The following is a 26,256-nucleotide window of genomic DNA, read 5'->3' as shown; positions in this document are numbered from 1 at the left end:
TCTCCCATTCTGTCGGTTGCCTCTTAGTTTTGTTGACTGTTTCCTTTGCTGTGCAAGACCTTTTTATCTTGATGAAATCCCGATAGTTCATTTGTGCTGATTCTGCATTTCTAACGAGATCTTGGATGGTGATGCTGCTGATCCATGGACCACAATTTGAATAGCATGATTCTAGAATAACTCACCCCGTTCTTGTCACGCTTGCTCTGTGCCCCTTCAGTTTGTACTATATTTTGCATATATAACTGGTAAAACCTGCCCCATTGGGTGTGTGAGTGGAAAACTGGTCCTTCTCCTCCTATAAAAGATGTAGGTCCCTTTTGTGATTCAGCCTGCTTGACCAGCTCCCAGCACAGGCTGGGCCACCACAGCTCTTCAGGGAAGGAGAATCCCATTCTTAGTACCTCACTTTGGCTCCTTATTCAGTTTGCTCTCTGATAACCTGACCTTGTGCCCCAGACTACAAGGACCATGCCAGGACAGCCAGAAGAGGAGGTAGTTTCATCAGTACACACAGAACTGTGTCAAGACAGTCCTCTCCCTGTTTTGTATTGAGACTCACGTCACTAACCTAGACTTTTTCTCAAGTTTTATTTCTGGGTTCTGTGTCAGAATAACCTTAGCCCACTGCCACCTCTTCCCTTACGGCTAAATACTCTGATTCTTGTGATCCTTGGCCTCCTATTGAAAATTAATCCACCTTTTCTCCCTTTCCATTTCAAGGATTTTTGGAAAAGGCAGGATGTCTAGAAGGAGTCACAAAAGGTTTGATTGCGCCCTAATCCTTGGACAAAGTTTGCTAATTAGTATTGTGTGCCTTAACTGAGAGGGCCACTATGATGACCCCTTCAAAGATCAGCTTCTCTCAATGAAAAGAAACTACTCTGCTACAAATATATTGCTTTGTAATGTTCTCTTATTTTGTCTGTTTATGTTTCAGTTCCAACAGACTCTGCAGGACAGAGGCCTTGTCTCTATTTCTTTTGTGTCATCTCATTCATTCATTCATTCATTCATTCAACAAATACTTATTGAGCACCTGCTATGTTCCAGGCAGCGTGCTAGGAAGTGGGGATATGTAGATGAATGAGACTGACACAGTCCCTGATCTCAGGGAACTTCTAGTCTGGCCAAGGGAATACTAATTACAGTGGCATAAGACCCATCAGTTTCTTATGGGTCTGTTCCTGCTCCATGGGGGCATTGTTTTGCTTTCATCAAAGATCTAACCTGATGGCAGAAACCGAGAAGAGGTTCAGGAGCTGGTGCATGATAATTTGTGAGCTGGTGGTTGTTACCTGTTGTCTTCAAACACACATAACATGTGAGATGCTATGAGAGTGGATGAAGGATTAGGGGGTATTTCTTGGGGGTGAGACATTTTTTGCTGCCCTTCAAAGAATGAGTTAGAACTGAATCTCAGTTCTATATAGATCCCATATTGAAAACCACTGAATTAAGTGGTCGACTGTGTCTCTTCAGGTGATCCCTTGTCACCTGACTAGAAACACATACAAATATAGGCACATAAACTCCTAAGAAAAGTAATCCAAATCATCCAAAATGAAAATATTTTTATTTTTAAATAAATAAAATTCGAATTTCATCAAAATGAAAACACAGAATTTAAGTTTTACGAAAGAGGACTCAGAATCCTCAGAGGAGAAATCCGTGGATCTTTAGACTCCCCCAGGTTTCAACTTGAGGAGTAGGAAGGGACCAAGATGTGGAGAACTCAGAAATGGGAAAGAGCATTGGTTCTTCCACAAAGTGTTGCTGCATGAGTGTTAACTGACTCACTGCTTGCTCTCTTCTGGTTCCCTGCCCCTTGAGTCTCATTATGCTGGGGCTCAGCTCCCTAGAGATAGTCACTGAGGAATCAGGAAGAGAAGCAGGGAAACAAGCTAGGAGGATTATATCCCCAGGCCTGACTAGAGAACATGGGATCTGAGGAGGACATAAAAAGAGGATGACAAGTGAAATTTTGCTTACCTGTTGGGGTAGAAGCTTGGATGGGGGAGTGAGGAAGGAGCAATGTTTCCTTTCTCTTTCCCCTAAAGATTTGAGAATGAACTGGAAGAAGAGCAGCCTTGAGGGGAGGAGATGAAAAGGAACCTTCTCCAAGTGACTAGACTCAATTCCAACCTCCTACTACAAATGTCCTCTGTTCTCTTTCTTCTTTTGGTGTTGCAAGGACAAACCTCACCAACACCTAATTGTATGGATGCTTTGGGACATGACTTACCCTGTGTCTGTCTAAGACATTTCCCCTGCCTCAGGTGAGAGGGATGGGGGCGGGGGAGCAGCACACAGGAACCTCTGGAAAGGGAATGAGATTAAGGAAGACTCTATGTTAAGAAAGTCAACGTCAAAGGGACATCTGGGAGAATGGAAGGACTTGGGTGGTGGGGGGTCACTGCTTCTGCAATCTGTGATTATGGACAATAACTCCTATGCTGGAAAAATTCTCCCTTCATCCAAGTCATTACAGGGGGCACTTAATGCTGTTGAAGATCATTCTGAGGGAAAGACCCATATTTGACAAGTTTCTGAGGATTTACCTGTAAATGTTTTTAAATCCCACCTGGCGTCACCTCTGTCCGTCTTTCCTTCTTTCTGAGTCACCTCCTTCCAAGGTGGCTCAGAGGACCTAGCCATATTCTGCTACTCTCCTTGCCCTATTCCATAAGGGCATTTTGTGTGTGGGTTTTTTTTTAATTGAAGTATAGTTGACACACAATGTTACATTAGTTTCAAGCATATGATGTAATGATTGGATAGGTCTATATGTTATGCCATGCTCACACAAGTGTAGAGGTCATCTGTCACTCATACAACACTATTATAATACCATTGACCATATCCCCTATGATGTACCTTTTATCCCTGTGACTTATTCATTCCATAACTGGAAGCCTGTATCCCCTGTTACCCTTCACACACTTTGCCCACCCCCCGGCCCCCTCCCCTCTGGCAACCATCAGTTTCTTATGGGTCTGTTCCTGCTCCATGGGGGCATTGTTTTGCTTTCATCAAAGATCTAACCTGATGGCAGAAACCGAGAAGAGGTTCAGGAGCTGGTGCATGATAATTTGTGAGCTGGTGGTTGTTACCTGTTGTTTTCAAACACACATAGCATGTGACACCTGCCCTGGGTGAAATAAGATTCTTATTCATTCAATAATCTTTACTGTGTACTCAGAATTTGTTAACGAAACATGGAGATACAAAAAGTTGAAAATAGAGCTACCCTATGACCCAGCAATTGCACTACTGGGTATTTATAAGATACAAATGTAATGATCCGAGGGGGCACCTGAACCCCAATGTTCATAGCAGCAATGTCCACAATAGCCAAACTATGGAAAGAGACTAGATATCCATCAACAGATGAAAGGATAAAGAAGATATGGTACACACACACACACACACACACACACACACACAATTGTATATTACGCAGCCATCAAAAATTGAAATCTTGCCATTTGCAATGATGTGGATGGAACTAGAGGGTATTATGCTGAGTGAAATAAGTCAATCAGAGAAAGACAATTATCATATGATCTCACTGATATGTGGAACTTAAGAAACAAAACAGAGGATCATCGGGGAAGAGAGGAAAAAATAAAACAAGATGAAACCAGAGAGGGAAATAAACCATAAGAGACTCTTAATCATAGGAAACCAACTGAGGGTTGCTGAAGGGGAGGGGGGTGGAGGCATGGGGTCACTGGGGGATGGACATAAGGAGGGCATGTGATGTAGTGAGCACTGGGTATTATATAAGGCTGATGAATCACAGACCTGTACCTCTGAAACCAACAATACATTATATGTTAATTAAAATAATAAATAAGAAAAATGGATATAAATACAGAGATCCCCACAAGCAGTCTAATAAAGGGTAAGGTGTCATAGTTAACAAAAGCTCCAGATGCAATAGTGGTAAGTGGCAGGGAAGTTATTTCCAACTGGGGGTGATCTGAAAAGGAGTCCAGAGGGTTGAGCCTTGGAGGATCGCCATAATTTTGATCTGCAGAGATAGAAAGGATTTATTGCAGGTGAAGGAAGCAATACAAGGCAGGAGAGATAAGGAAATGAAAGCCACTTTACAGTCAGTATTATTCATCTCTGGCTTGTCAATCTCAGCTTTCCCAGACTGTTTCAATACTCAGTGCAGGCTGCCCTGTCACAAGGCATCAAACTGGTTGGAATTTTTTATACCCTCACATTCCCCTGCATTCCATACTCACCACATGGAACCATATGCTGCACTTACTCTCTGCCATTTATCATCAGCATGAGAGACACAAATTCTAGTTTTCCAAAGGCTAAATAAATTTCTCCTTCTGTTTAGCTTTGGTGGTTTCTGTGGTTTTAGTTCTGCTGGGATTTATGTCAAAATTGTTCCTCCCTCCTCTTTGCTCCCAAAACATTTTGCTTGTATATCCCTTATAGGCAGGGTTTTCAGGCAGGATGAAGCTGTGAAAGGCAGACTTTTCCACAGTGAAACATTTAATGATAAAAGCTGCTCTTTACTGAATCTTGACCATGCATTATTGGTATTGACCACAATACCAGGCATTGTGCTGTTTTTAATCAAGTGATGCGGGAAAGCCTCCTTGTGGTGGTGATATTTGTGTAAAGACATGCATGCTGTAAGGGAACAGGTGCGCAGATAACTGGAGGAAGAGTGTCCAGGAAGATAAAAACAGGAGTGCAAAGGCCCCAAGGCAGGAGGGAATAGGATTTTTATGTTAAATTCATAGGAGTTATGAGAACAGCAAGGAGGCCAGAGTGGGTGGAGCAGAGTAAGCAAGGCAAAAGGCGGGAGGAGATGAAGTCAAAGAGGTAGAGAAGAACAAGTTCATGTAGGCTTCATAGGCCAATGTGAGTATTTTGGATTTTGTTCTAAGTGTATAAATGGTAGCCATCAGAAGGTTTAAGCAAGGTGAGTGATATCGTCTGGTGATTTAAAAGATCACTCTGATTTCTGCATGGGGGAAGGACTGTATCAGTCAAAAATGGAAGGAGAAAATCCAGTTAAGGGGCTAGTCAAGGAACAATGGTAGCATGGGAGCTTGGATTAGGGAGTGGATCAAGGGAAGAGTCCTGAGGCCCTGTAATATGTGGGAGTCTGGAAGAGAAGTAGGAGTGGTCAGTGAAGACAGAAGGAGCAGAAAATAAAGAACTAGGGAATATAATACTTTCTTTAATTGGATCCAGAAAGAGTATTAAAGTGAAGAAAGCATTTCAAAGAGGAAGGAGCATTCAGCTGTGTCAAAAGCTGCTGGTGGTCTAGCCCAGGGTTTCTCAATCTTGGTGCATATATATTACAAAGTAATTTAATGAACATCATGCTGCTTAAGAAATAAAATCTTTGGGGCGCCTGGGTGGCTCAGTCGTTAAGCGTCTGCCTTCGGCTCAGGTCATGGTCCCAGGGTCCTGGGATCGAGCCCTGCATCGGGCTCCCTGCTCAGCAGGGAGCCTGCTTCTCTCTCTCCCTCTCCCACTCTCCCTGCTTGTGTTCCCTCTCTTGCTGTGTCTCTCTCTGTCAAAAAAATAAATAAAATCTTAAAAAAAGAAAGAAAGAAAATCTTTCTGGGGCGCCTGGGTGGCTGAGTCTGTTAAGCATCTGACTCTTGATTTCTGCTCAGGTCATGATTTCAGGGTCCTGGGATCAAGCTGTGTGTCATGCTCTTTGCTCCTTTCTCTCTGTGCCCCACCCCCTCACTCTGTCTCTCTAAAATAAATAAATAAATTTTTAAAGAGAGAAAAGAAAATCTTCCTGTTATTGTTAAAGTTCCCTATGTATATTCCTCTCTGATTGGAATTCCTCTCCTGCCAAGGGGTATCCACTATTCTGAATGTTGTGCTTTCACTGCATAGATGAGTAGAAAAAAATGAGGTGGGCTTTTTTTTTTCCTTCTCAAAGACGAGGTATATTATTACAACATCTTTGCATGATGATGGGCATGTTTCAGTAAAGAGAGGGAAACTGATTGTGCAGGAGAGATAGGAGTTAATTTCAAGAGTCCTGTTTCTGAGAGGTGAGAAGGGACAGGATCCCAGTACACAGATGGGGTGGTGGCTGGAAGCAGGTCAGCTTCTCTGCAGTAACAAGGAGAAGGCAATAAATACAGCCGAGATGCAAGTGGCCTAGTAGATTTGGGGGTGAAACCAGGAGGAAGTTCTCTTCTGAAAATTTCTTTCTTTTTTTAATTAAATTAAATTAAATTAAATTAAATTTAATTTAATTTAATTTAATTTTATTATGTAATGTTATTCACCATACAGTACGTCATTAGTTTTTGATGTAGTGTTCCATGATTTATTGTTTGCATATGACACCCAGTGCTCCATGCAGTACGTGCCCTCCTTAATACCCATCACCGGGCTAACCCATCCCCCCACCCCTCCCCTCTAAAACCCTCAGTTTGTTCCTCAGAGTCCATAATCTCTCATGGTTCATCTCTCCCTCCGATTCCCCCCCTTCATTTTTCCCTTCCTTCTCCTAATGTCCTCCATGCTATTCCTTAGGTTCCACAAATAAGTGAAACCATATGATAATTGACTTCCTCTGCTTGACTTATTTCACTTAACATAATCTCCTCCAGTCCCATCCATGTTGATGTAAAAGTTGGGTATTCATTCTTTCTGATGGCTGAGTAATATTCCATTGTATATATGGACCACGTCTTCTTCATCCATTCAACTGTTGAAGGACATCTCGGCTCTTTTCACAGTTTGGCTATTGCGGACATTGCTGCTATGAACATTGGGGTGCATATGGCCTTTCTTTTCACTACATCTGTGTCTTTGCGGTAAATACCCAGGAGTGCAGTTGCTGGGTCATGGGGTAACTTTATTTTTAAATTTTCTGAGGCACCTCCACACTGTTTTCCAAAGTGGCTGTACCAACTTGCATTCCCACCAACAGTGTAAGAGGGTTCCCCTTTCTCCACAACCTCTCCAACATTTGTTGTTTCTTGCCTCGTCCATTTTTTCCATTCTAACTGGTGTAAGGTGGTATCTCAATGTAGTTTTGATTTGAATTTCCCTGATGGCTAATGATGATGAACATTTTTTCATGTGTCTGTTAGCCATTTATATGTCTTCTTTTGTGAAGTGTCTGTTCATGTCTTCTGCCCATTTTTTGACTTGATTATTTGTTTTTTGGGTGTTGAGTTTGAGAAGTTCTTTACAGATCTTGGATACCAGCCCTTTATCTGTAGTGTCATTTGTAAATATCTTCTCCCATTCTGTGGGTTGCCTCTTTGTTTTGTTCACTGTTTCCTTTGCTGCGCAGAAGTCCCCAAAGTTCATTTTTGCTTTTGTTTCACTAGCCTTTGGAGATGTATCTTGAAAAGACACAAAAAGATGGAAAAACACTCCATGCTCATGGATTGGAAGAATAAAATGTTAAAATGTCTATGTTGGGGGAGCCTGGGTGGCTCAGTCATTAAGTGTCTGTTTTTGGCTCAGGTCATGATCCCATGGTCCTGGGATCGAGCCCCGCATTGGGCTCCCTGCTCTGCAGGAAGCCTGCTTCTCCCTCTCCCACTCCCTCTGCTGTGTTCCCTCTCTCACTGTGTTTCTCTCTGTCAAATAAATAAATAAAATCTTAAAAAAAAAAACAGTCTATGTTGCCCAGAGCAATCAATACCTTCTATGACATCCCGATCAAAATTCCAATGACATTTTTCTTCTTCTTTTTTTGTTATGTTAATCATCACACATTACATCATTAGTTTTTGATGGAGTGTTCCATGATTCATTGTTTGTGCATAACACCCAGTGCTCCATGCAGTACGTGCCCTCTTTAATACTCATCACCAGGCTAACCCATCCCCCCACCTCCTCCCCTCTGGAACCCTCAGTTAGTTTCTCAGAGTCCATAGTCTCTCATGGTTCATCTTCCCCTCCCATTTCCCCCCCTTCATTTTTCCCTTCCTGCTATCTTCTTCTTCTTCTTTTTTTTTTAACATATAATGTATTAATTGTTTCAGAAGTACAGGTCTGTGATTCAACAGTCTTACACAATTCACAGTGCTCACCATAGCACATACCCTCCCCAATGTCTATCACCCAGCCACCCCATCCCTCCCACCCCCCACCACTCCAGCAACCCTTGGTTGGTTTCCTGAGATTAAGAATTCTTCATATCAGTGAGGTCATAGGATACATGTCTTTCTCTGATTGACTTATTTCACTCAACATAACACCCTCCAGTTCCATCCATGTTGTTGCAAATGGCAAGATTTCATTCCTTTTGATGGCTGCATAATATTCCATTTATATATATACCACATCTTCTTTATCCATTCATCTGTTGATGGACATCTTGGCTCTTTCCACAGTTTGGCTATTGTGGACATTGCTGTTATAAACATTGGGGTGCACGTACCCCTTCGGATCCCTCCATTTGTATCTTTGGGGTAAATACCCAGTAGTGCAGCTGCTGGGTCGTATGGTAGCTCTATTTTCAACTTTTTGAGGAACCTCCATACTGTTTTCCAGAGTGGCTGAACCAGCTTGCATTCCTACCAACAGTGTAGGCTGGTTCCCCTTTCTCCGCATCCCCGCCAACATCTGTCGTTTCCTGACTTGTTAATGTTAGCCCTTCTGACTGGTGTGAGGTGGTATCTCATCGAGGTTTTGATTTGGATTTCCCTGATGTCGAACGATGTTGAGCACTTTTTCATGTGTCTGTTGGCCATTTGGATGTCTTCTTTGGAAAAATGTCTGTTCATGTCTTTGGCCCATTCCAATGACATTTTTCAAAGTGCTGGAACAAACAATCCTAAAATTTGTATGGAATCAGAAAAGACCCCGAATCACCAAGGAAATGTTGAAAAAGAAAAAGAAAGCTGGGGGCATCACATTGCCCTATTTCAAGCTATATTACAAAGCAGTGATCATCAAGACAGCATGGTACTGGCACAAAAACAGACATATAGACCAATGGAACAGAATAGAGAACCCAGAAATGGACCCTTAACTCTATGGTTAAATAATCTTCAACAAAGCAGGAAAAAATATGCAATGGAAAAAAGACAGTCTCTTCAATAAATGGTGTTGGGAAAATTGGACAGCTATATACAGAAGAATGAAACTCGACCATTCTCTAATACCATACACCAAGATAAACTCAAAATGGTTGAAAGACCTCAATGTGAGACAGGAATCCATCAAAATCCTAGAGGAGAACATAGGCAGTGACCTCTTTGACATCTGTCTTCTGAAAATTTCTATTTTCTCACTGAATAGGAAGAAAGGTCATCATCTTGTGAAATTGTGGTCTCAGATTTGGGGAATGTGAACTGCCTGGGAAAATGTGAGCAGGCCATTCTGAGGACTGAAAGGAAGTGAGACCAGTCAATATGACTGTGTGTTTTTCCTCAGACACATTCAGCTGCTGGGTGCAGGTGTGGAACAGGCAGAGTTGCATTTAACCAGAGCTAAAATGTGTCTGAAGGAGAAGGGCCAAGAATATAGGGCAAGGGCTGAGAGGTGATGGTAGTGTTGAACCTTGGGATCTACACTGGGTAATGAGGGGAATGAAAAATTGAGGGGATCAAATATAATGAAGTGTGAGAGAGTTGATGGTTGGAAGATCTTTCATGGGATTGAAGAATTTTGGAATGGGATGCTGAGTGGAGGAGGGGGTGACATGCAAAGACTGAACAGATTTGGGAGAGGTGGCTGTTATTGATGGTAACCAAGTTGAAGGTATGACAGCGGGAGAAGAGTGGCTAAGGAGTGGGGAAAAACCTCCGTGGAAGTGAGGAAGGCCAGGACCTGACCATTATGCTAGATGGTTATCTACAGGGATATCAAAGCCACCCAAAATAATGAAATGACAGAGGTGGTGGTAGAGAGGAAGACAGTAACCTAGGTACTAAATTTTCAATATGAATTAGGGGGAATGATGACCCAGAATCAAATCATGGGGGAATTAAATCTCCCGTGTAGATGTCAGAAGGGGCCAGAGCCTCTCCCAGAGGATGGAATCTCTGTCCATGGTGGTGCAAGAACCAAGGGCACCATGCTGGGAGGGAATTGAGATAAAGTGGGTGGAGAATCAAATTGGAATATGCCTTCACTTCACTCCAGAATCAAATGAATATGTCTCCAGGCTCCAGGAGTCTGGGTGAAGTGATCTGGAAGAAGTCATTGTGAGTCACTTCTTCCTCTGCCTAATTCTCTTCCATTCAATTGAGTTCAAAGATTGGTACAAGAGGTTTTATCCGATGAGGATCTAAAAACCAGAGAAAAGCCAAATTTGGCTCCTGCCTTCAAGCAGCTCTCAAAGTAAGACGTGTGCATCAAGATCTCAGGTGGGAAGAGATGGGAAAATGCAGATAAAGTGAACAATGTATAGTGTTAGACCTGCAGAACTTTCTGTTAATGAATGTTGCTCTAGTTGAAGCCACACCTTTTGGGCTTCCCCCTTCTCCCTTTGTGGTCCCTAAACTGCCTTTAAGCCTGTAATTCCCAACCTTAGCTGCCCCTTGGAATTATCTGAGGATGTCTAAAGAAATATTGATGCCTGAGTCCCACCTCCGGAGATTGTGATTTAATTGGTTCAGGATGTGACCTGGGCTTTGGGATTTTTAAATGCTCCCAGATGACTCTAATGTATAGCCAGGGATGAGAATCTGTGCTCCAAGGAATGTCTGGAGCTCTGTTTATAGAAACCACTGCTTTAGTTCAAACCATAGGAGACAAATTCCTTCTGGCTTGAGTCAGGGGGTGAATTAATCTGAGTCCTGAAGTTTTGGCCAAGTGGAGATGCAGATGTGAAGGAGGAGAACATCATGAGCACAAGCTCAGATGTGGTCTGAAACACCTGACAAGCAGCAAACAATTTGGTTTGTAAGAGATAGAGTTTAGAGAATGAGGTCTAAGATTTGAGAACAGCTGGGCAAGGACCTGGGGGTGGGAATGATGAGAAATTCAGTTTGGTTGGAGATTAGGTTGAAGAGAGAAAGCTGGATGTTTTTAAATTATGGAAGGGGTTGAAGGCCAGATTACAATTTTATAAATAATTGAGTAAGCAATAGGGAATCTTGAAGGGCTTTTGAGCAGTGAAGCTATAAAAGAAATGTGTTTAGGGACAGCAGTGTTGAGGGAAACCGGGAGCTGCAAGAGGCAAGAAGTAGGGTGACCTTTTAGAGGAGCTGTTGCAGCAATCCTAGATGAGGTCATTTTTCAGACAAGGGCTGAGGAAAAGTTACGGATTCAAAAGATATTATGATGATAGAATTGATTTGGCTTGACAGTACACCAAAAGTAAAGGCAGGAGGAAGATGGAGGAAGCCTCAAGTTTTCAGACAAGGGTGATGGGGAAATGGTGCCATTAACAGAAACAGGGAAGCAGGTTTTCCATGGCATTTCATAATTTTGGTTTGGAACATGCCAAATTTAGAGGATCAGCAGCGTGGTCCATGTGGCCATATTCCACTGGCGCTGGAAGAATGCCTACATACATATAGGTTGGAGAACGTCTCAGTCAACTCAGACTGCTATAACAAAATACCATAAACTGCGTGGCTTATAAACAACAGAAACGCCTCACAGTTCTGGAGACTGGAAAGTCCAAGATCCAGGTGCTGGCAGACTTGGTATAGGGTGAGAACCCCTTCTGGGACATAGAAGGTTGAATTCTCACTGTGTCCTCATGTGGTGGAAGGGGCAATGGAACTCTCTGGGGTCTCATTTAGAAGGGTACTAGTCCCATTCATGAGGGTCTGTTCTCATGACCTAATCACCTCCCAAAGGCCCCATATCACACTAGGATTAGATTCCAACATATGAATTTGGGGGAGAACACAAACACTCAGTCTATGGCAGAGAAACATTTAGTTAGAAATGATATCTGAGTCTGGAGTAGATGAGATTTTTAAGGGAACGTCTCAGAAAAGGAAAAAACCTAGAGATGGATACTTAGGAGAAGGGAGGAGAAAAAAGGAGAGGAGAGGAGGAGGGGGATGATTAGAAGTATGTGCGGAAGTAGATGGGGGCAAAGATTACATGTCCCTGGACCAAGGGAGTGGAGAGTCTAGGGTCAAGGGACAGACCTAGGAGGGTTCAGAGAGGCAGTGTGCACATACTCTGCAAATACCATTGATTTTGGTTCTTGGTAACTTCTGGTCATTGGGTACGATTTGAGAGAGCAGTTTCAGTAGAGTGGGGAGTGGAAGAATATTTTAAAGGGTTAAGAAATAAAAAAAAAAAGGGTTAAGAAATAGTGGGTATGAAAGAAAGAGACACAGACACATCCCTGACAATACTTATTTAAGGGGGGGGGCAGCTAGTGAGTAGGTGGTGAGGAAGCGGAAGCTGCAAATGTGAATTCTCTTTTCAATATGTTTGGTGAGCGAAGCACGTAAGATCTGAAACGTCCAAAGGAGAGCTCACAATTTCCCTACTCCATCCCATCCTCCTCCCACGGCTCCTGTCTCAGTGGATGGCGTTCCTTCTAGATCCTAAAACCCATGAGGTCAGTGATTGCATCCCTTGTTTCAGCAGATGTCACGCCAGCATCCTGCAGACTCATGTTGTATGAATGCACAAATTCAGCATAGAACCCCGGCCTGCAGGTGTACAGCTGAAGATACTGAGTCCACTGCTTATGCACCGCCCCCACCCCCACCAGAGGCCTCCTGGTTGACCTCAGGCTAGGAGAGGGCAACTAGCTCCAGCTGGACTTTCAGAGCCTAGTGACCTCCTCCGTGGGGCTCTGCTGTGTTCTGAATGTTTGTGGTCCCTCCAAAACTCATATGTTGAAATCATAATGCATAATTTGATGGTTTTAGGAGGTGGGGTCTTTGGAAGGTGCTTAGGTCAAGAGGGTGGAGCTCACATGAATGGGATTAGGGCTCTTATAAAAGAGACCCTATAGAGCTCCCTTGCCCCTTAACCAGTAAGGATACAATGATAAGTCTGTAACTCAGAAGAGGGCCCTCACCCGACTCTGCTATGCTCTCAGACTTCCAGCCTACAGAACTGTGAGAAATAAATTTCTGCTGCTTATAAGCCACCCAGTCTAGTATTTTTGTTACAGCAACCTGAATGGATTGAGATGGCCTCCCTTAGCACTCTGCTCCCTTTGCTTATACAGGTACAACAAACCACGTAGGGCTCTAATCGAAATTGTTTGCCACCCTCTGGCTCAAAGGCAGGAACAGCTGTAGGCAGTTGGCATCTTTTCTCTGCCACCCTGTCCCTGACCAACTTCCTCAGAACAGTCTGTCCTTTTCTCCTGATTTCCTGGAGTTCTGGGGATAGATATTGGGTCTAACTGTAAATGCTCTCTCTTCACAGCCCTAAGCCCAGTCTAGTAGGAAGTGGGAATGTGTACTAGGGAAAGAAATCCCCATCAAGAATGGACCTCATACCAGATCTCCCTGGTGGAATTCCTAAGGAGATCCCTGCCCCTGCCCCCAGCCCCCAGGGTTGTGTCTGTCTTTCTGGTGTCTTGGAGATCTGCTCCTCCCACTTTTGTCTCTGTCAGTTTTCTTTATCTCTTTCCCTTGGAAGGGAAGCTAAGGGGAGGTAAAAGGGGCAAACAAAAGAGGAGGGTCTTTGCAAGGCTGCAGTCTTTGGAATTGCGGGTGATAAATCCACTTAGTCTCTTTAATATTCTTTCAGAAATTCACACACACACTCACACACAAATCAGAACAAGGTGGGGACTGCCGAGGGGAGCGGGGAGCGGGCTGGCTCCTCCCGACGCTGGGAGGTCCGTACCCTGGGTTACCTTCTGCCCAGCTGCCCACTGGTTGGGATAGGTGGAAGGGAATATTTACAGAGAACGGGGGCTTTCGTCATCCCAGGGTGAAAGGTCCTAAACTGGGAACCTCCCAAATCTCATTCCAAAAATACCAAAAGTAGAGGTTCTGGGATTAGCAAGAAAATAGGAAGAGACCGGGGTGGAAGAGACAAAACTGGACTACGAAAAGATGAGAGAGCGTGGGGGCGTGGCTACCCCGGGGCTAGGTCCCTGCGCCAGGAGAAGGGGAGGAGTCTGTCAGTGTAGGGAGAAGCCTTATGGCCCCAACCCAATCACTGGACTGAATCACCCCGCGGGGACAAAAAGAAGGCGGAGCCTGCCGACCTGGAGGCGGGGTTTTGTCGGAGCCGGGGCGGAGCCTAAAGAGGAGGCGGGGCTTTGGGGACCAGTCTCCGGCTGGGGAGCGGAGACCGAAGGAGCTCGGCTGGGGGCGCTGCATTTAGAGGCGGCGGGGGACTGGAGTGACTGAGGGCCGGGCATTTGGCGGGGATCCTGGGAAGTGGTATTTCTGGGGGTGGGGGTTTTTTCGGGGTTCCTGAGGAACTGGATTCGGAGCGTGCCCGCAAGGCGAGAAGTTCCGTGGAGGCCGAGTTTAGGATGTATCGAAATTTGGTGGCCCCAGAGGCAGGTGTGCGGGGCACCCACTGGATCCGCGGCGTGGCTGCAGAACGCGCTTGGGAGGTTGAGGGGCGCGGGGTGGGGCCGGGCCGGGCGAGTCGTTACGGGTCCCAGTAGTTCTCGTGGTGCTGCGCGGCAATGATGATGACTACGGTGAGGATAGTACAGAGCACCATGGCTGCGATACCCACCGCCAGGGAGATGAAGGAGAAGTTCCGGGCCTCGCGTGAAGCGATCTCGGCAGACACCATGTCTCCACGGGCCAAGGCCGTGCGCACCTGCGGGGGAAGGGCGGAAGCAAGAGGATCAGAGCTGCTGCGCCCTCTGAGATGCTTCCCCCGAACATCCAGCACTCCCTTAGAACAGGAAAAACCGAGTGAGGCCGCCCTTCCCAAACGCCGCCCTCGACTCCCCCTTTGCACCTGCACGGCCTTGAAGATGGCGATGATGCCCGTGGGCCAGAAGCAGCAGATGGTGGTCAGCACCGCGATGGGCATGTAGTCGTGCGGCGGGCGCCTCGGCTCCAGCAGGGCCAACCCTGGGCCCTGGGGCGGCGGGGGGAGCGTGGAGGTTACTCCTGTTCCCCCCGGGGTCCCGCCTGTATAGGGCTGTGCAGGGAGAGGACAGAACGTCATTCCCATCCTCTCTTAGCCCACCAACGTTCTGCGTCTGGCAGAGTGGTTTTTAAGGCACCATTCTTGCACTTTGCTTCTCAAAGGAACTTATCCACTACCCTTCCAGGACACCCATGAATTCGGCGTAGGTCCCTCTCTTCTCTTGGTTGCTGTCATTACCCTGTATTCTTAGCGGTCTCCACACTCCCTCCCCGGAAGGTATGGCCCCATCAGTGCGGCCCTGGCTCACTTCAGGCCTTGTTTCTTCTCCCCAAGTATCCGCCTTCCCTACTCAGTCAGTTCCAGGTTTCTTCTCCTTTCTCCTCCTTGGTCCCCAGATTTCATTTCTTCTCCCCCCTCAATCTTTTCCTTCTTTCAAAAGTCCTCTGGACTTCTGTGCTCCGTTCCCCTTCTCAGACCCTGATCTCTGATCCCAACTGACCGCCAGATCCTCCCCCTCACCCCACCACACACACACATTCCCAAGCCTTTCCTCAGTCCCTCCTCTCCCTGGGCCTTGTCCTAGGAACCTGCCCGGTCCCGTGGCCCTGTTTCTCTATCCCACCAGCCCCCAGTGTGTCTCCAGCCCTTCCTCCCGGGACCCTGTCCACCCTGTACTCACCGTGCCCACCGGGTAGACCGGCACGTAGGCAGTGCAAGGCTGCAGCTGTAAGGGGTAGCCGGGGGCTACATAGCCCCCCAGTGGCAGCGTGCCTACCGCCCCCGTGTGCGTGGGCACCACGAAGCCCGGAGCCTGGGCAGTATGAGAGGGCGCTGGCGGGGGCGGCGCGGCGGCGGCTGGCGGCGGCGGGGGCAGTGGGCCCTCGAAGCGAGTCTCCTGCAGGTAAGGGTCGGGTGGCATGCGGGGCAAGGTAGCGCAGCCGGGTGGGGGCGCCCCGGCGGCCGGGCCGGGCGGGGCGTGGTGTGGTGGCCTCGGCAGAGTGGCGGAAGATGAGGGACCGCGCTGAGCAGTGGCCGCAGAAGAAGCCAGGCCGCCTGCCCCTAAGCGCGGGAGGGTGGCGGTCCCGGACTGGTGGTAGTGGTGGTGGTGGTGGTGGTGAGAGGAAGGGGCTGCCTGTGGGGGAGGGGCGGGGGGTTCGGCCGGGGGCTGGGGAGCATTATAGGGTGGTGGAGAGGTGTGGGGGACTGAGTCTGAGAGGCCTGGGGGTGGTGAGCGGAGGAGAGGGTATGGGGACAGAGACAAGACAGGCAGAGAAGAGATAAGGAAGGGGGTAAAGGGGAGACACAGAGGGCCAGGGATGGAGAAAGATAATGGGAGAGACAGAGGAGACGGGTGAGAAGCCATCTCTTGGTCTTGGGGCAGGAAAGGGGTTGTATCTAGGCCATCTGTCCCCCCCCTTCTTTTTTTCAATCTAGTTTTGAGGTCGAAACTCTCCTCCACTCTTCTCCATCTACAGCAATGTGCCCATACCTAGCTTTCACCGGCCACCCAAGCTACGGCTGCCTTGGGCTTGCCCATCTGAGCTAGTCCTGTGTGTGCACATGTGTAGACATGCAACACTGTGTTAACATTTGCTCAAGTCAACAGTTGTATAAACACATGTGCGATGACATATTCCACTCTGCCTTCTTGTCCTGGGGCGGGGTGCCCTAGCCTCTCTGGGAATCCCAGTTCCTCTTTTGGGGCAGATAAAGAAGGGTCTTCTGGATTTCACTCCCCTGACAACCTCCATCTGATCATATCTTTATATATCTCCACTGGATGTCTCCATGCAAGCCAGTGTCATCTGTCCATCTGTCACTCCCAATGATGCTATCTCTGCAGTACCTGGCTGATGCTAGGCCACTCTGTACTTCCCTCACCCTTTCAACCTGTCCCCTTTCCGTGTTGCTGGCAAGGGGATGAGGCTGAGATTGGAAGGAGGAAAGGAAGAGAAGGGAGGGATATAGAAAGAGAAGGGGGATGGGGGGTTGAGAGCTGGACAGAAGGGGAATGAAACAGAATCAAACCCCCCCCCCCCCAGGGGTAAGGGAGGGAGGGGGTTGGGGCCAAGGATGGGGGGAAGAGTCTGGAGATGGTGGAAAGGGCAGGTTTTGTTGTTTTTTTACCTGACTTTTCCGATGACATGCCTGTGGTCTCGCTGGGACAGGGTCCCTGTAGCAGGAGTCGGGGTCCCTGGCTGGCGTCGGAGTCTCGGTGTGCAGATTGCGCAGCCGGCAGCAGCACAGAGATGGAGAGATGAAGACAGCGGCGGGGGGCGGAGGGAGAGCAGGGAGGGGGGGGGAGCTTAAAGGGACCGAGGAGAGGGAGGGGGAGAGTTTCCGAGGTACCCTCACTCCGTCTCTCCTCCTCTCACCCCGGCATTCAAGCCCCCAGTTTGGGCTCCCTTGGAGTTGTCATGGAAACAGGGAGGCAAGTAAGACCAGGAAGGGCGGGTGGGACCAAGGGAGGGGAGGAGGGAGGGAGAATTCTCTAGAGTCTTCCCCTCTAAGACTGGCTGTAGTGATTGTATCGTGGGAGGAAGTGAGCAGGTGTTCAGTGGATTCAGTACCCCAGTCCCCACCGGATCTGGTTCACCCTAGTCAGGGGCCCCCCTCCTCAGCTTCCCTCAGAGTCCCTGAAAGTTCTCAGGATCTTCTTCCAAATCCTTAGCTCTACTTTCCCCCACTTTAGGAAAGATAACTGTGTATGAGGGAGAACTGCAGAGCTGAGACCTGCGATGGCTTGAAGAGTTCCCAGGGTTATGGCCTGGGGTGAACTGCAGGTAAAGTGGGGGGCTTGGGTTTATAGTGGTTCAGCGGGAGTTGGGCCTGTGGCTGGGGGAGTGGGGGTGGGAGGACAGAGAGGAAGCTTGGGGGATACGGAGATACCTTTTCCTCCAGGGTGAAGGAGCTGAGCACTTTGGGAGAAGGAGGGGATGGATCAGCTCATTTCTGGCAACTCTGTTTTGGGAATATGTGCTTGGTCTCCCTTTCCCCCTTTGATAATTGGGCTTCTTAGAGTTCCTGGGCGCGTCAGTGTTCAGATCTATTTTTTAAAATCCAACCCACCCACCCACCACCCCTGCCAAGACGCGAGGCCACCTCCTGAATCGACAGGAGTGTGTGGTAGTGGTGGTGGGGGGGGGGGTCGGAGCACAGCTGTAATTCCGGTCCTTTATTTGTTCGTCGTATCTTGGGAGCGCTTATATAGGGAGGGAAGGTGAAGGTAGGCAGTCTACTGAGACTTACAGGAGTTGGGCTTTTTGCAAAAACACAGTCCCCGGCCTCCAGCTTCAGATTAGTCCTCCCCATCCCCCGCCTGAGGCAGTCGCCCTCCCGGGCTGTGTCCTTCCCCTCCGCGTCCAAGCGGAGCCTACAGAGCTGAGGCCCTCGCCTGGACCAGTCCCAGGCTCCAGACATTTAGGTCACGGCCCCAAACTGGTCGTTCTAGTTTCCAAGGCGTTCGGGTGCGCTCCTGACCCCCTACCGCCACCCCACCCTCACATCACACACCCCGGGGCACAAATCGGTTTTATTGAGACTTTAGACCTGCAAAGACCTTGTGAATAGAGGGAGGGATTCAGACAAGCTTCGAAAACCTTTTTCCTCAAGGGAAGCGCCTTTAAATGCTAAGTAAAAGCCCACCCAGGTATCGGGAAGGGGTCACAGGCGGAGGTGCCGGGCGCCTGGAGCTCGGGGGTCTGGATACGGTGCGAGGGTCTGCGTCGGAAGCCGCACACAGGAGCTCCCAGCTAAGGGCAGATTGTGGGGGTCCCTCAAGTTGAAAGACGGGTGGAAACCACGCGAGCGTGAGTCAGCGCTGCCCCGGGGGCCCTCCGCCCCTTGGAGGTGGGTCGTATACCGGGCGCGGAGTAGAGTAGGCCAGGAGAAACTGGGCCAGGCTGCACTTTTAGCTCGAGGGGCCTCGAGGACTCTTCGCGTCCCTGGACACAAGGGCACTACACGCACTTCATAATGAAGAGTTGTAAGACGCTGACCTGGGGCCGGCCGGCGGGCGGGTAGGGGTGGGGTGGGGTCCGCCTGGGCTGGCTTCAGCCCTGATCCGGCGTAGGACGAAATGCGGAGGGCTGCTTTTCCCCGGTCTATTCCCCAGCGCCCTCCCCCCCACCCCCCACCCTGGGGGAAAGAGAACTTCATGTTCCGCAGCGGAGCTGGACGCCTGAATTGGGAATTGGGGCGAATCACGGCCAGGAAATCGGACCCTCGGGTCGCTGGTGCAGCAAGGCCTGGACTGGCCTCTCGATTCCCAGGATATGTTTGCCGCTTCTTTCTCTCCCCGCGGGCCTAAATGGATCGCTCTGCCTGCTTCCTCCCCCGCTCCCGGAAGGCAGTGGAATGTTCCATTGCCCCTCCGGTCCCGGCCTGCGTTACAGGGGACGCGGGCACGGTTGCCAGGGAAAGCCCCGGACGTGACGGCGAAGCGCGACCCCCTAGCAGCCTCCCCTCTCCCATCCGTCATTCCCCTGCGCGCGCTCTCCTTACACCCTTCCCCTCCCCCCCGCGGGTTCCAATCTAGGGAGAAGTAACTAGCAGGCGGAGCCAGGCTCACGGACCTAGGCCAGGTGGGAGCTTGCATTCTCCAGGAGCCTGCGCTGCTGCTCAGGGGTCTTTTCTTGCAAAACCCAGGGTCGTGCATGGCTGGGATGATGCATTAGGAAGATCCTGGGCCTAGGGACTGAGTCCCCGCTGAGTTGGGGGCGGGGTTTCGGGTGCGTGTCCGTGCGTCGACGTGTAGGGGGGTGTGTTTCTCTGCAGCCCTGAAGTAAGTTCAAAGCGGGCTATTTTGTGACCTGGACCTAGTGTGAGCACGGGCGGGAGGTGTCGAATGCCGGGCGTCTGCTCCGAGGGGAGAGCGTGTTGCCATCTGTCTCACAGGCCCTCATCGCCCCCTTCTCAGGCGGGAGCATGCTGGGCCTCAGGGGGCTGCGGCTCTCCCCGGCGGGGATCCTGCTCCTGTTGCCGTTCCTGCAGCCGCGGCTGCTGCCCGCGGCCCCCGCGCCCCATCGCGCTTCCTACAAACCGGTCATCGTGGTCCACGGGCTCTTTGACAGCTCATACAGCTTCCGCCACCTGCTGGAATACATCAACGAGGTCTGGCAGGGGAAACCCGGTTGTGGGGCGTTGGAGGCGTCTGTAGTGACGGGGGGGAAGGAGAATGGGGAACTGAAAGCTGCCCTTCTGGGTCTGCTCTGTTCCTCGAGGAGCTGGTGCCGGCGTTGGGAGAGTCGAGGGATGAGTTGCCGGGTTCTAGCAGGGCGCAGTAGGCATGTGGACGCTGGCCGGGGGGCGGTGTGGAGGGGATTCATAGTCCATCCCCTGTTGCAGCATTGCCCCCTTCCCACAGACACACCCTGGGACTGTGGTGACAGTGCTCGATCTCTTCGATGGGAGAGAGAGCTTGCGACCCTTGTGGGAACAGGTGCAAGGGTTCGGAGAGGCTGTGGCCCCCATCATGGCAAAGGCCCCCGAAGGGGTGCATCTCATCTGCTACTCGCAGGGTAGGCGCCCTCCCCTTCCCAACTTCTAAGCCCTATCTGAGGCTTGATCCTTATCTGAGGGACACTTCCTAGCGTCCCGTTTTCTGAACCCCGATGTTCCAGCCAGAGCCCTAGTACCTGAGACCTACTTTTCTGACTTCCCTCAGCACCTGGGTCTTATTGCTCTGTGTCCCCAGTGGGAGGGAGGCTTCCCCAACTACTGCTCCCTTTTGCCATTACCCATGGTTCTTGGACATAAGGGATAATGGGACAGTAAAAAGCAACCTACAGTTAGAGTCAGAAGACCCAGAATCTAATTCCGGCTCTGTCACTTACATGACGTGTAACCTTTTGCCCCAGGGTGTGCCTGCTTTCTCTGGGCCTCAGTCTCCTTACGGACTTGTGGTGGGGGGGCGAGTGGGGAGGCTGTTGGCCTTGCTGTGCCTGAGTCTCAGCCTAATGTGGCATTCTGTTTCCAGGGGGCCTGGTGTGCCGGGCACTGCTCTCCGTCATGGATGAGCACAATGTGGATTCTTTCATCTCTCTCTCCTCTCCACAAATGGGACAGTATGGAGGTGAGTGGGGATGGTGGGCTCTATAGGGGGCCCCGAGGTTTGGGGACACAGAGGTTTGGGGCCACTGGACACTGCTGTTCTCTTGCCAGATACGGACTATTTGAAGTGGCTCTTCCCTACCTCCATGAGGTCTAACCTCTACCGGATCTGCTATAGCCCTTGGGGCCAGGAATTCTCCATCTGCAACTACTGGCACGGTGAATAGGGGATGCCAAACTGGGGTCTGCATGGAGGGGGCACCCTAGGGGTGGGGCCTGCTGCTTCCCTGTACCATAACCAACAGCGGTGATGCTGAAGATAGTTATTTACATGTATTGAGCATGTACTATGTGAATAGGGACTGTTCAGAACACTTTATGTGTATTACCTTATTACTTCAGAGTGTAGTCTGGGGCAGGGGTCAGCAAACTTTTTCTTTAAAGGGCCAGATAGTAAATATTTGGTTGTGACTGTTTTCCTTACCTGTAAAATAATAATATAGTATCTACCCTATAGGGGGTTGCAAAGATTAAATACATTAACGAACATAATGTACTTTGAACAGTACGTGGCATCATAGGTGCTGGGTAAAGGTGTTTGCTGTAGTGTTTACAATTATTATTGTTGTTACTGTTATATTAGTATTCACCTTGTCTATTATTGTAGTCCCCTGATTGGCCTTCCAGCCTCTGGTCTTGCCTCTTTGCCCTGCTTCTCTCTCTCTTTTTTCTTTTTTAAAGATTTTATTTATTTATTTGACAGAGAGAGACACAGCGAGAGAGGGAACACAAGCAGGGGGAGTGGGAGAGGGAGAAGCAGGCTTCCCGCGGAGCAGGGAGCCCGATGTGGGGCTCGATCCCAGGACCCTGGGATCATGACCTGAGCCGAAGGCAGACGCTTAACAACTGAGCCACCTAGGTGCCCCTCTGACTCTCTTTCTAACTGTTGTTTGTACCTAGACCCCCACCATGATGACTTGTACCTGAATGCCAGCAGCTTCCTGGCCCTGATCAATGGTGAAAGAGATCATCCCAACGCCACAGGTGAGACCCTAGGCTCCTACCTGGGTCCCATTTTCTGCCTCTCTGACCCCCTATGTTTCCCTCTCCAGCCTGGCCCGACCCCTGTGACTGACTCAAGCTCTTTTCTTCCCACTCTTCAGCATGGAGGAAGAACTTTCTTCGTGTGGGCCGTCTGGTGCTGATTGGGGGCCCTGATGATGGTGTTATTACCCCCTGGCAGTCTAGGTAATAAGGGACTGTGTGGCCTGAAGATGGGCTAAGGACATCCCCCAGCCCCCCACAATTTTCATCTCAGGCCTGAAACTGGCCTGTACCTCCCCCTGTCCAGTTCATGCCCCACCCTCCACGGATCCTGTCACTCAAGACCAAAACGTGGGAGTCATCCCTCAACTCCTTGTATCCAGCCAGTCACTAAGGCCTGCAGACTCTGCTTCCTCTCCATCCCTAAACCCTTGCTTTGTTAAAGCTTTTAACTTTCAGATAATTACAGATTCACAGGAAGTTGCAAAGATAGTTTATTTTTTTATTTTATTTTTTTAAAGTGTTCATTTATTTATTTGACAGAGAGACAGTGAGAGAGGGAACACAAGCGGGGGAGTGGGAGAGGGAGAAGCAGGCTTCCCGCTGAGCAGGGAGCCCGATGCAGGGCTCGATCCCAGGACCCTGGGATCATGACCTGAGCCGAAGGCAGACGCTTAATGACTGAGCCACCCAGGCTCCCGCAGAGATAGTTTAGAGAGGTCCTGGGTATGTATCCTTCATCCGGTTCCCCCCATGAGTGCATCCTATGTAACTACAGCACAATATCAAAACCAGGAAATTCTCATTGTAGGATGTGTGTGTATAGTTCCATGCCATTTTATGTTTCTTACCAACTCTTTTATGTACCTGGGCTTCCGTAATAGCCTCCAGCCCTGTCCCTTCCATCCTGTTCCTCAGGAAAATCCATGGCTCCATTGTGCTATGTGTGGGCCTCTGTTGCAGATCATCATGAGTGATCTGAAATGTCACCTAAGCTACTTTAGTCCTCAACAAGTATTTACTGAGCACTGTATGTATGTCCAGGCACTGTTCTGGGCCATTGGGATGCAGCGGTAAATGAAAGAGAAGTCCCTGCTCTTACGTAGCTTATGATCTAGTAGTGCAGGAGACAGATAATAAATGTAAACATACATGTCAGATGGTGGTAAGAGAAGGCAGGGGAAGGGATTGGAAGATGACTGGAGCCTTTGTCAGACAGTGGCCAGACAAGTCCTGGAAGAGTTGCCATTTGAGTAGAAACTTAAGTGAAGGAAGGAGCTGTGCAACAATCTGGGGGGAAAAATGACTCAGAGAAAGGAATAGCATCCACAGAGGTCCTGGGGCAGGTGTGAGGAATAAGGAAGCCAGTGTGGCTAGAGTGCAGGGAGCTGGGGAGAGGGTGGGAGACGAGATGAAATGGGTAGCAGGGAGCCAATGATGTGTAGCCTTTGTAGGGCAGTCAGGCCCTTGATTTTTTCCCCCGAAAATAAACATAACATAAAATTTACCATTTTAAGTGTACACTTCAGTGGCATTCAGCACATTGACATTCTTGTGTAACTGTCACCATCATCCATCTCTAGAACTTTTTTTTTCTTCCCAAACTGAAACTCCATAGCCATTAAACATTAACTTGGGGCGCCTGGGTGACTCAGTCGGTTAAGCGTCTGCCTTCGGCTCGGGTCATGATCCCAGGGTCCTGGGATTAAGTCCTGCATTGGGCTCCCTGCTCAGTGGGAAGTCTGCTTCTCCCTCTCCCTCTGCTGTTCCCCCTGCTTGTGCTCTCTCTCTCTCTGACAAATAAATAAAATCTTAAAAAAATAAATAAACATTAACTCCCCATCCCTGCTTCCCCCCCAGCTCTTGGCAGCCATAGCCCTTGACTTTTTATTTTGAGTGAGATGGGAAGGCTTTGGAGGGTTTTCAATGAAGGAGTCATGGACGCCCATGGATGGGATTTATTCTATCTCATTTTACCTCCACAACCCTCTGAAGATAGTAATATAGCACCTTTTGTATGCCAAGGCACTCTTCTAAGTACTTTTTTAGTCCTCATAGAGCCAGTGACTGGTGAAGTCAGGCTATCTAACTTAACCATGGGGCTTCACTTCCTCTCTGCAAAGAAGTATTTTTAGATAGGACAAAGAGAGTAAGTAAGATGCTCGGCCACACACAGTTGGGAGTGTGCGGCAGAGCTGGAGTTCAAATCCAGGTCTGTGTGCCCCTGCTGCTCTCCTACACCCTTACCCAGTAATGTTTGTTCTTCATGGCCAGTGCCCACTCATGGCCCATGTCATTAAATAGTACTTTTGAAAAATTTAAGACCTTTTTACTTTGGAATAATTTCATACTTGATAAGTTGCCAAAGTACTGCAAAAACAATCTTACGTGTTCTTCACCTAGATTTTCTGAATGTTAACATTTTACCATGTTTATGCCCTCATCCATTCTCTGTAAACATACACACGGGGTCTAGGTGTGTTTGTGAACCGTTTGAGAGTAGGTTGTAGACATGAGGTCTCTTTATCCCTGAAACTTCGGTATGTCAGTGACTGTTTCCTGTGTATAGGACATTTCTTACATAGCCACAGTACAGTGATGAAAGTCAGGAACTTAACATGGATAGGCTATTCTATAGACCTGATTCAAATATTTTCCAGTTGTCCCCATAGGGGGCAAAAAAGATCCACTGCAAGATCCAACCTGGGATTATGAGTCCCAAATACTTGTCCTGTCTTTTTAGTCTTTGTTTTTTTTCTGGAATACTTCCTCAGTCTTTGTCTCTGACATTGAAATTTTTGAGGTGTATGATCCAGCCATTTTGTAGAATGTCCCTCAGTTGGGGTTTGTCGGCTGTTGCCTCACGAGTAGATTCAGGTTATGCATTTTTGATGGGACTCTGTAGAAGCCATGCTGTAGCCTCTGTATCACCTCATGAGGTACAGGATCCCCATTTTGAGTGTCTTCCTTGCTGCCATGTGTTCCTGAAGGCCCCTAGCCTACCTTGATTTTCTCCACCTTTCCTGATAACCTCCTCCCCTGCCCACCCTCAATCTCTTTGTAGCTTCTTCGGTTTCTATGACGCAAATGAGACGGTCTTGGAGATGGAGGAGCAACCGGTGAGCCCCCTGGGATTACTTCCCCTTTCTTCATGCACTGCCCCACCTCTGTAGCCCTCCCTGCCGCCGACCCTTGAGAGCGGAAGGGTTCACCCTGTCGGGAGGGGACCTGGGACACCAGCAGGAACTCATTTTGTTTCTCCGTCTGTCTGTCTCCTGTGACCCTTCGCCCACCCTGAAGGTTTATCTGCGGGATTCTTTTGGGTTGAAGACTCTCTTGGCCCGGGGAGCCATTGTGAGGTGTCCGATGGCTGGGATCTCCCACACGGCCTGGCACTCCAACCGTACCCTTTATGAGGCCTGCATTGAACCCTGGCTCTCCTGAGGATGTCCTCAGGGATCCCCCAGGAACTCCCCAGCCCAGAGACCAAGCGGTGGCCTTGGAAAGCAGATGTCAGGCTCCGGTGTGCCTGTGACCACCCCATTGCTCCCACACTGCCCGCACCAACTGGGGCTCCCAGGATCCCTTCCTCTTCTCCTCTGTGAATGACGCATCCTGGTCTCCCGCACCTCATGTCTGGGGTTTGCTCCGTGCTCTCTCACCCTCCCAAGGCCGAGGCTGGGAAGAGAGAAACCAGGTTTTGAACTTGCGGCTACTCTGCTGCTCCTCGGTCTCGGGCTGTACCGGAGGAGAACCCGGCCCCTGCCTGCTGCGGGGGTCTCCTTCCAGGCCACTCAGGTCATTTTTAGCTTCTGTTCTCCCCATGTTCCCTTTTCCTCCGCCCTCCCAACTCCCAGGAAGGACTACCCATGAGAGTGGGGTTCTGAGGCTCCCCTATGGGGACAGTTCCGTTCTTGAAATGTCAGTGTTGGGGATTATCTATGGCCTGTGAGGCCCATCTCAGGTTTGGGGATCCCCCCAGTCCCTATGTTCAGTGTTGGGGTATCCCCTGGGAGCCTAGTTTCTTTGAGGCCCCGGCCCCTCTTTTAGCTACCATTGAATGGGTGTTAACCCTGTATTAATGGAAATAAAGTTCCATTTCTTCAGTGTGGCTTGGCTCATTTCCAGGTGAGGGGGACCTGGCTCCCCAAGGAGGGTGGGGATGGAGAGTCTGAGGTCTGGGTG

General features: G+C 49.1%; 2 protein-coding genes across 6 annotated transcripts; one reads left to right on the top strand and one right to left on the bottom strand.

Annotated features, from left to right (window-relative positions):
- Positions 1-13,609: 13,609 nt before the first annotated feature.
- On the bottom strand, positions 13,610-17,249 carry PRRT1 (proline rich transmembrane protein 1). Its single transcript, XM_025862340.2, has 4 exons — positions 17,104-17,249; positions 15,656-16,194; positions 14,842-15,027; positions 13,610-14,697 (listed from the first exon to the last, which is right to left on the bottom strand). The coding sequence occupies exons 1-4, from the start codon at positions 17,120-17,122 to the stop codon at positions 14,521-14,523; spliced, it is 921 nt and encodes a 306-aa protein (XP_025718125.1). The 5' UTR covers positions 17,123-17,249; the 3' UTR covers positions 13,610-14,520.
- A 63-nt stretch (positions 17,250-17,312) lies between these two features.
- Positions 17,313-26,177, top strand: PPT2 (palmitoyl-protein thioesterase 2). Of its 5 annotated transcripts, none has more exons than XM_073884993.1 (10): positions 17,313-17,407; positions 17,669-17,759; positions 19,895-20,088; positions 20,342-20,495; positions 20,954-21,049; positions 21,139-21,246; positions 21,988-22,071; positions 22,191-22,275; positions 25,136-25,190; positions 25,372-26,177. In XM_073884993.1, the coding sequence occupies exons 3-10, from the start codon at positions 19,903-19,905 to the stop codon at positions 25,513-25,515; spliced, it is 912 nt and encodes a 303-aa protein (XP_073741094.1). In that variant the 5' UTR covers positions 17,313-17,407; positions 17,669-17,759; positions 19,895-19,902; the 3' UTR covers positions 25,516-26,177. The 5 variants fall into 5 exon arrangements, with proteins under 5 accessions (XP_073741094.1, XP_025718121.1, XP_025718120.1 ...); XM_073884994.1 differs by lacking the exons at positions 17,313-17,407; positions 17,669-17,759 and adding exons at positions 18,415-18,961; positions 19,514-19,559; XM_025862336.2 differs by lacking the exon at positions 17,313-17,407 and having other exon boundaries at positions 17,456-17,759.
- Positions 26,178-26,256: the final 79 nt, after the last annotated feature.

This window comes from Callorhinus ursinus, unplaced genomic scaffold, assembly GCF_003265705.2.
Source record: "Callorhinus ursinus isolate GAN/ISIS: 27379988/994484 unplaced genomic scaffold, GSC_fseal_2.0 scaffold59, whole genome shotgun sequence".
Lineage (NCBI taxonomy): Eukaryota > Metazoa > Chordata > Mammalia > Carnivora > Otariidae > Callorhinus > Callorhinus ursinus.
This window is presented reverse-complemented; position numbering and strand designations above follow the sequence as displayed.

What these genes read in the sequence shown, in the direction of transcription:
- PRRT1 (XM_025862340.2), bottom strand. An exon ending in CGGTCTACCCGGTGGGCACG is followed by an intron (nt 15,028 to 15,655) that starts GTGAGTACAGGG and finishes CTCCCTGCACAG; the next exon opens with CCCTATACAGGCGGGACCCC. An exon ending in CCATCTTCAAGGCCGTGCAG is followed by an intron (nt 14,698 to 14,841) that starts GTGCAAAGGGGG and finishes CTTCCCCCGCAG; the next exon opens with GTGCGCACGGCCTTGGCCCG.
- PPT2 (XM_025862335.2), top strand. An exon ending in AGATCATCCCAACGCCACAG is followed by an intron (nt 22,072 to 22,190) that starts GTGAGACCCTAG and finishes CCCACTCTTCAG; the next exon opens with CATGGAGGAAGAACTTTCTT. An exon ending in TGGAGATGGAGGAGCAACCG is followed by an intron (nt 25,191 to 25,371) that starts GTGAGCCCCCTG and finishes CCCACCCTGAAG; the next exon opens with GTTTATCTGCGGGATTCTTT.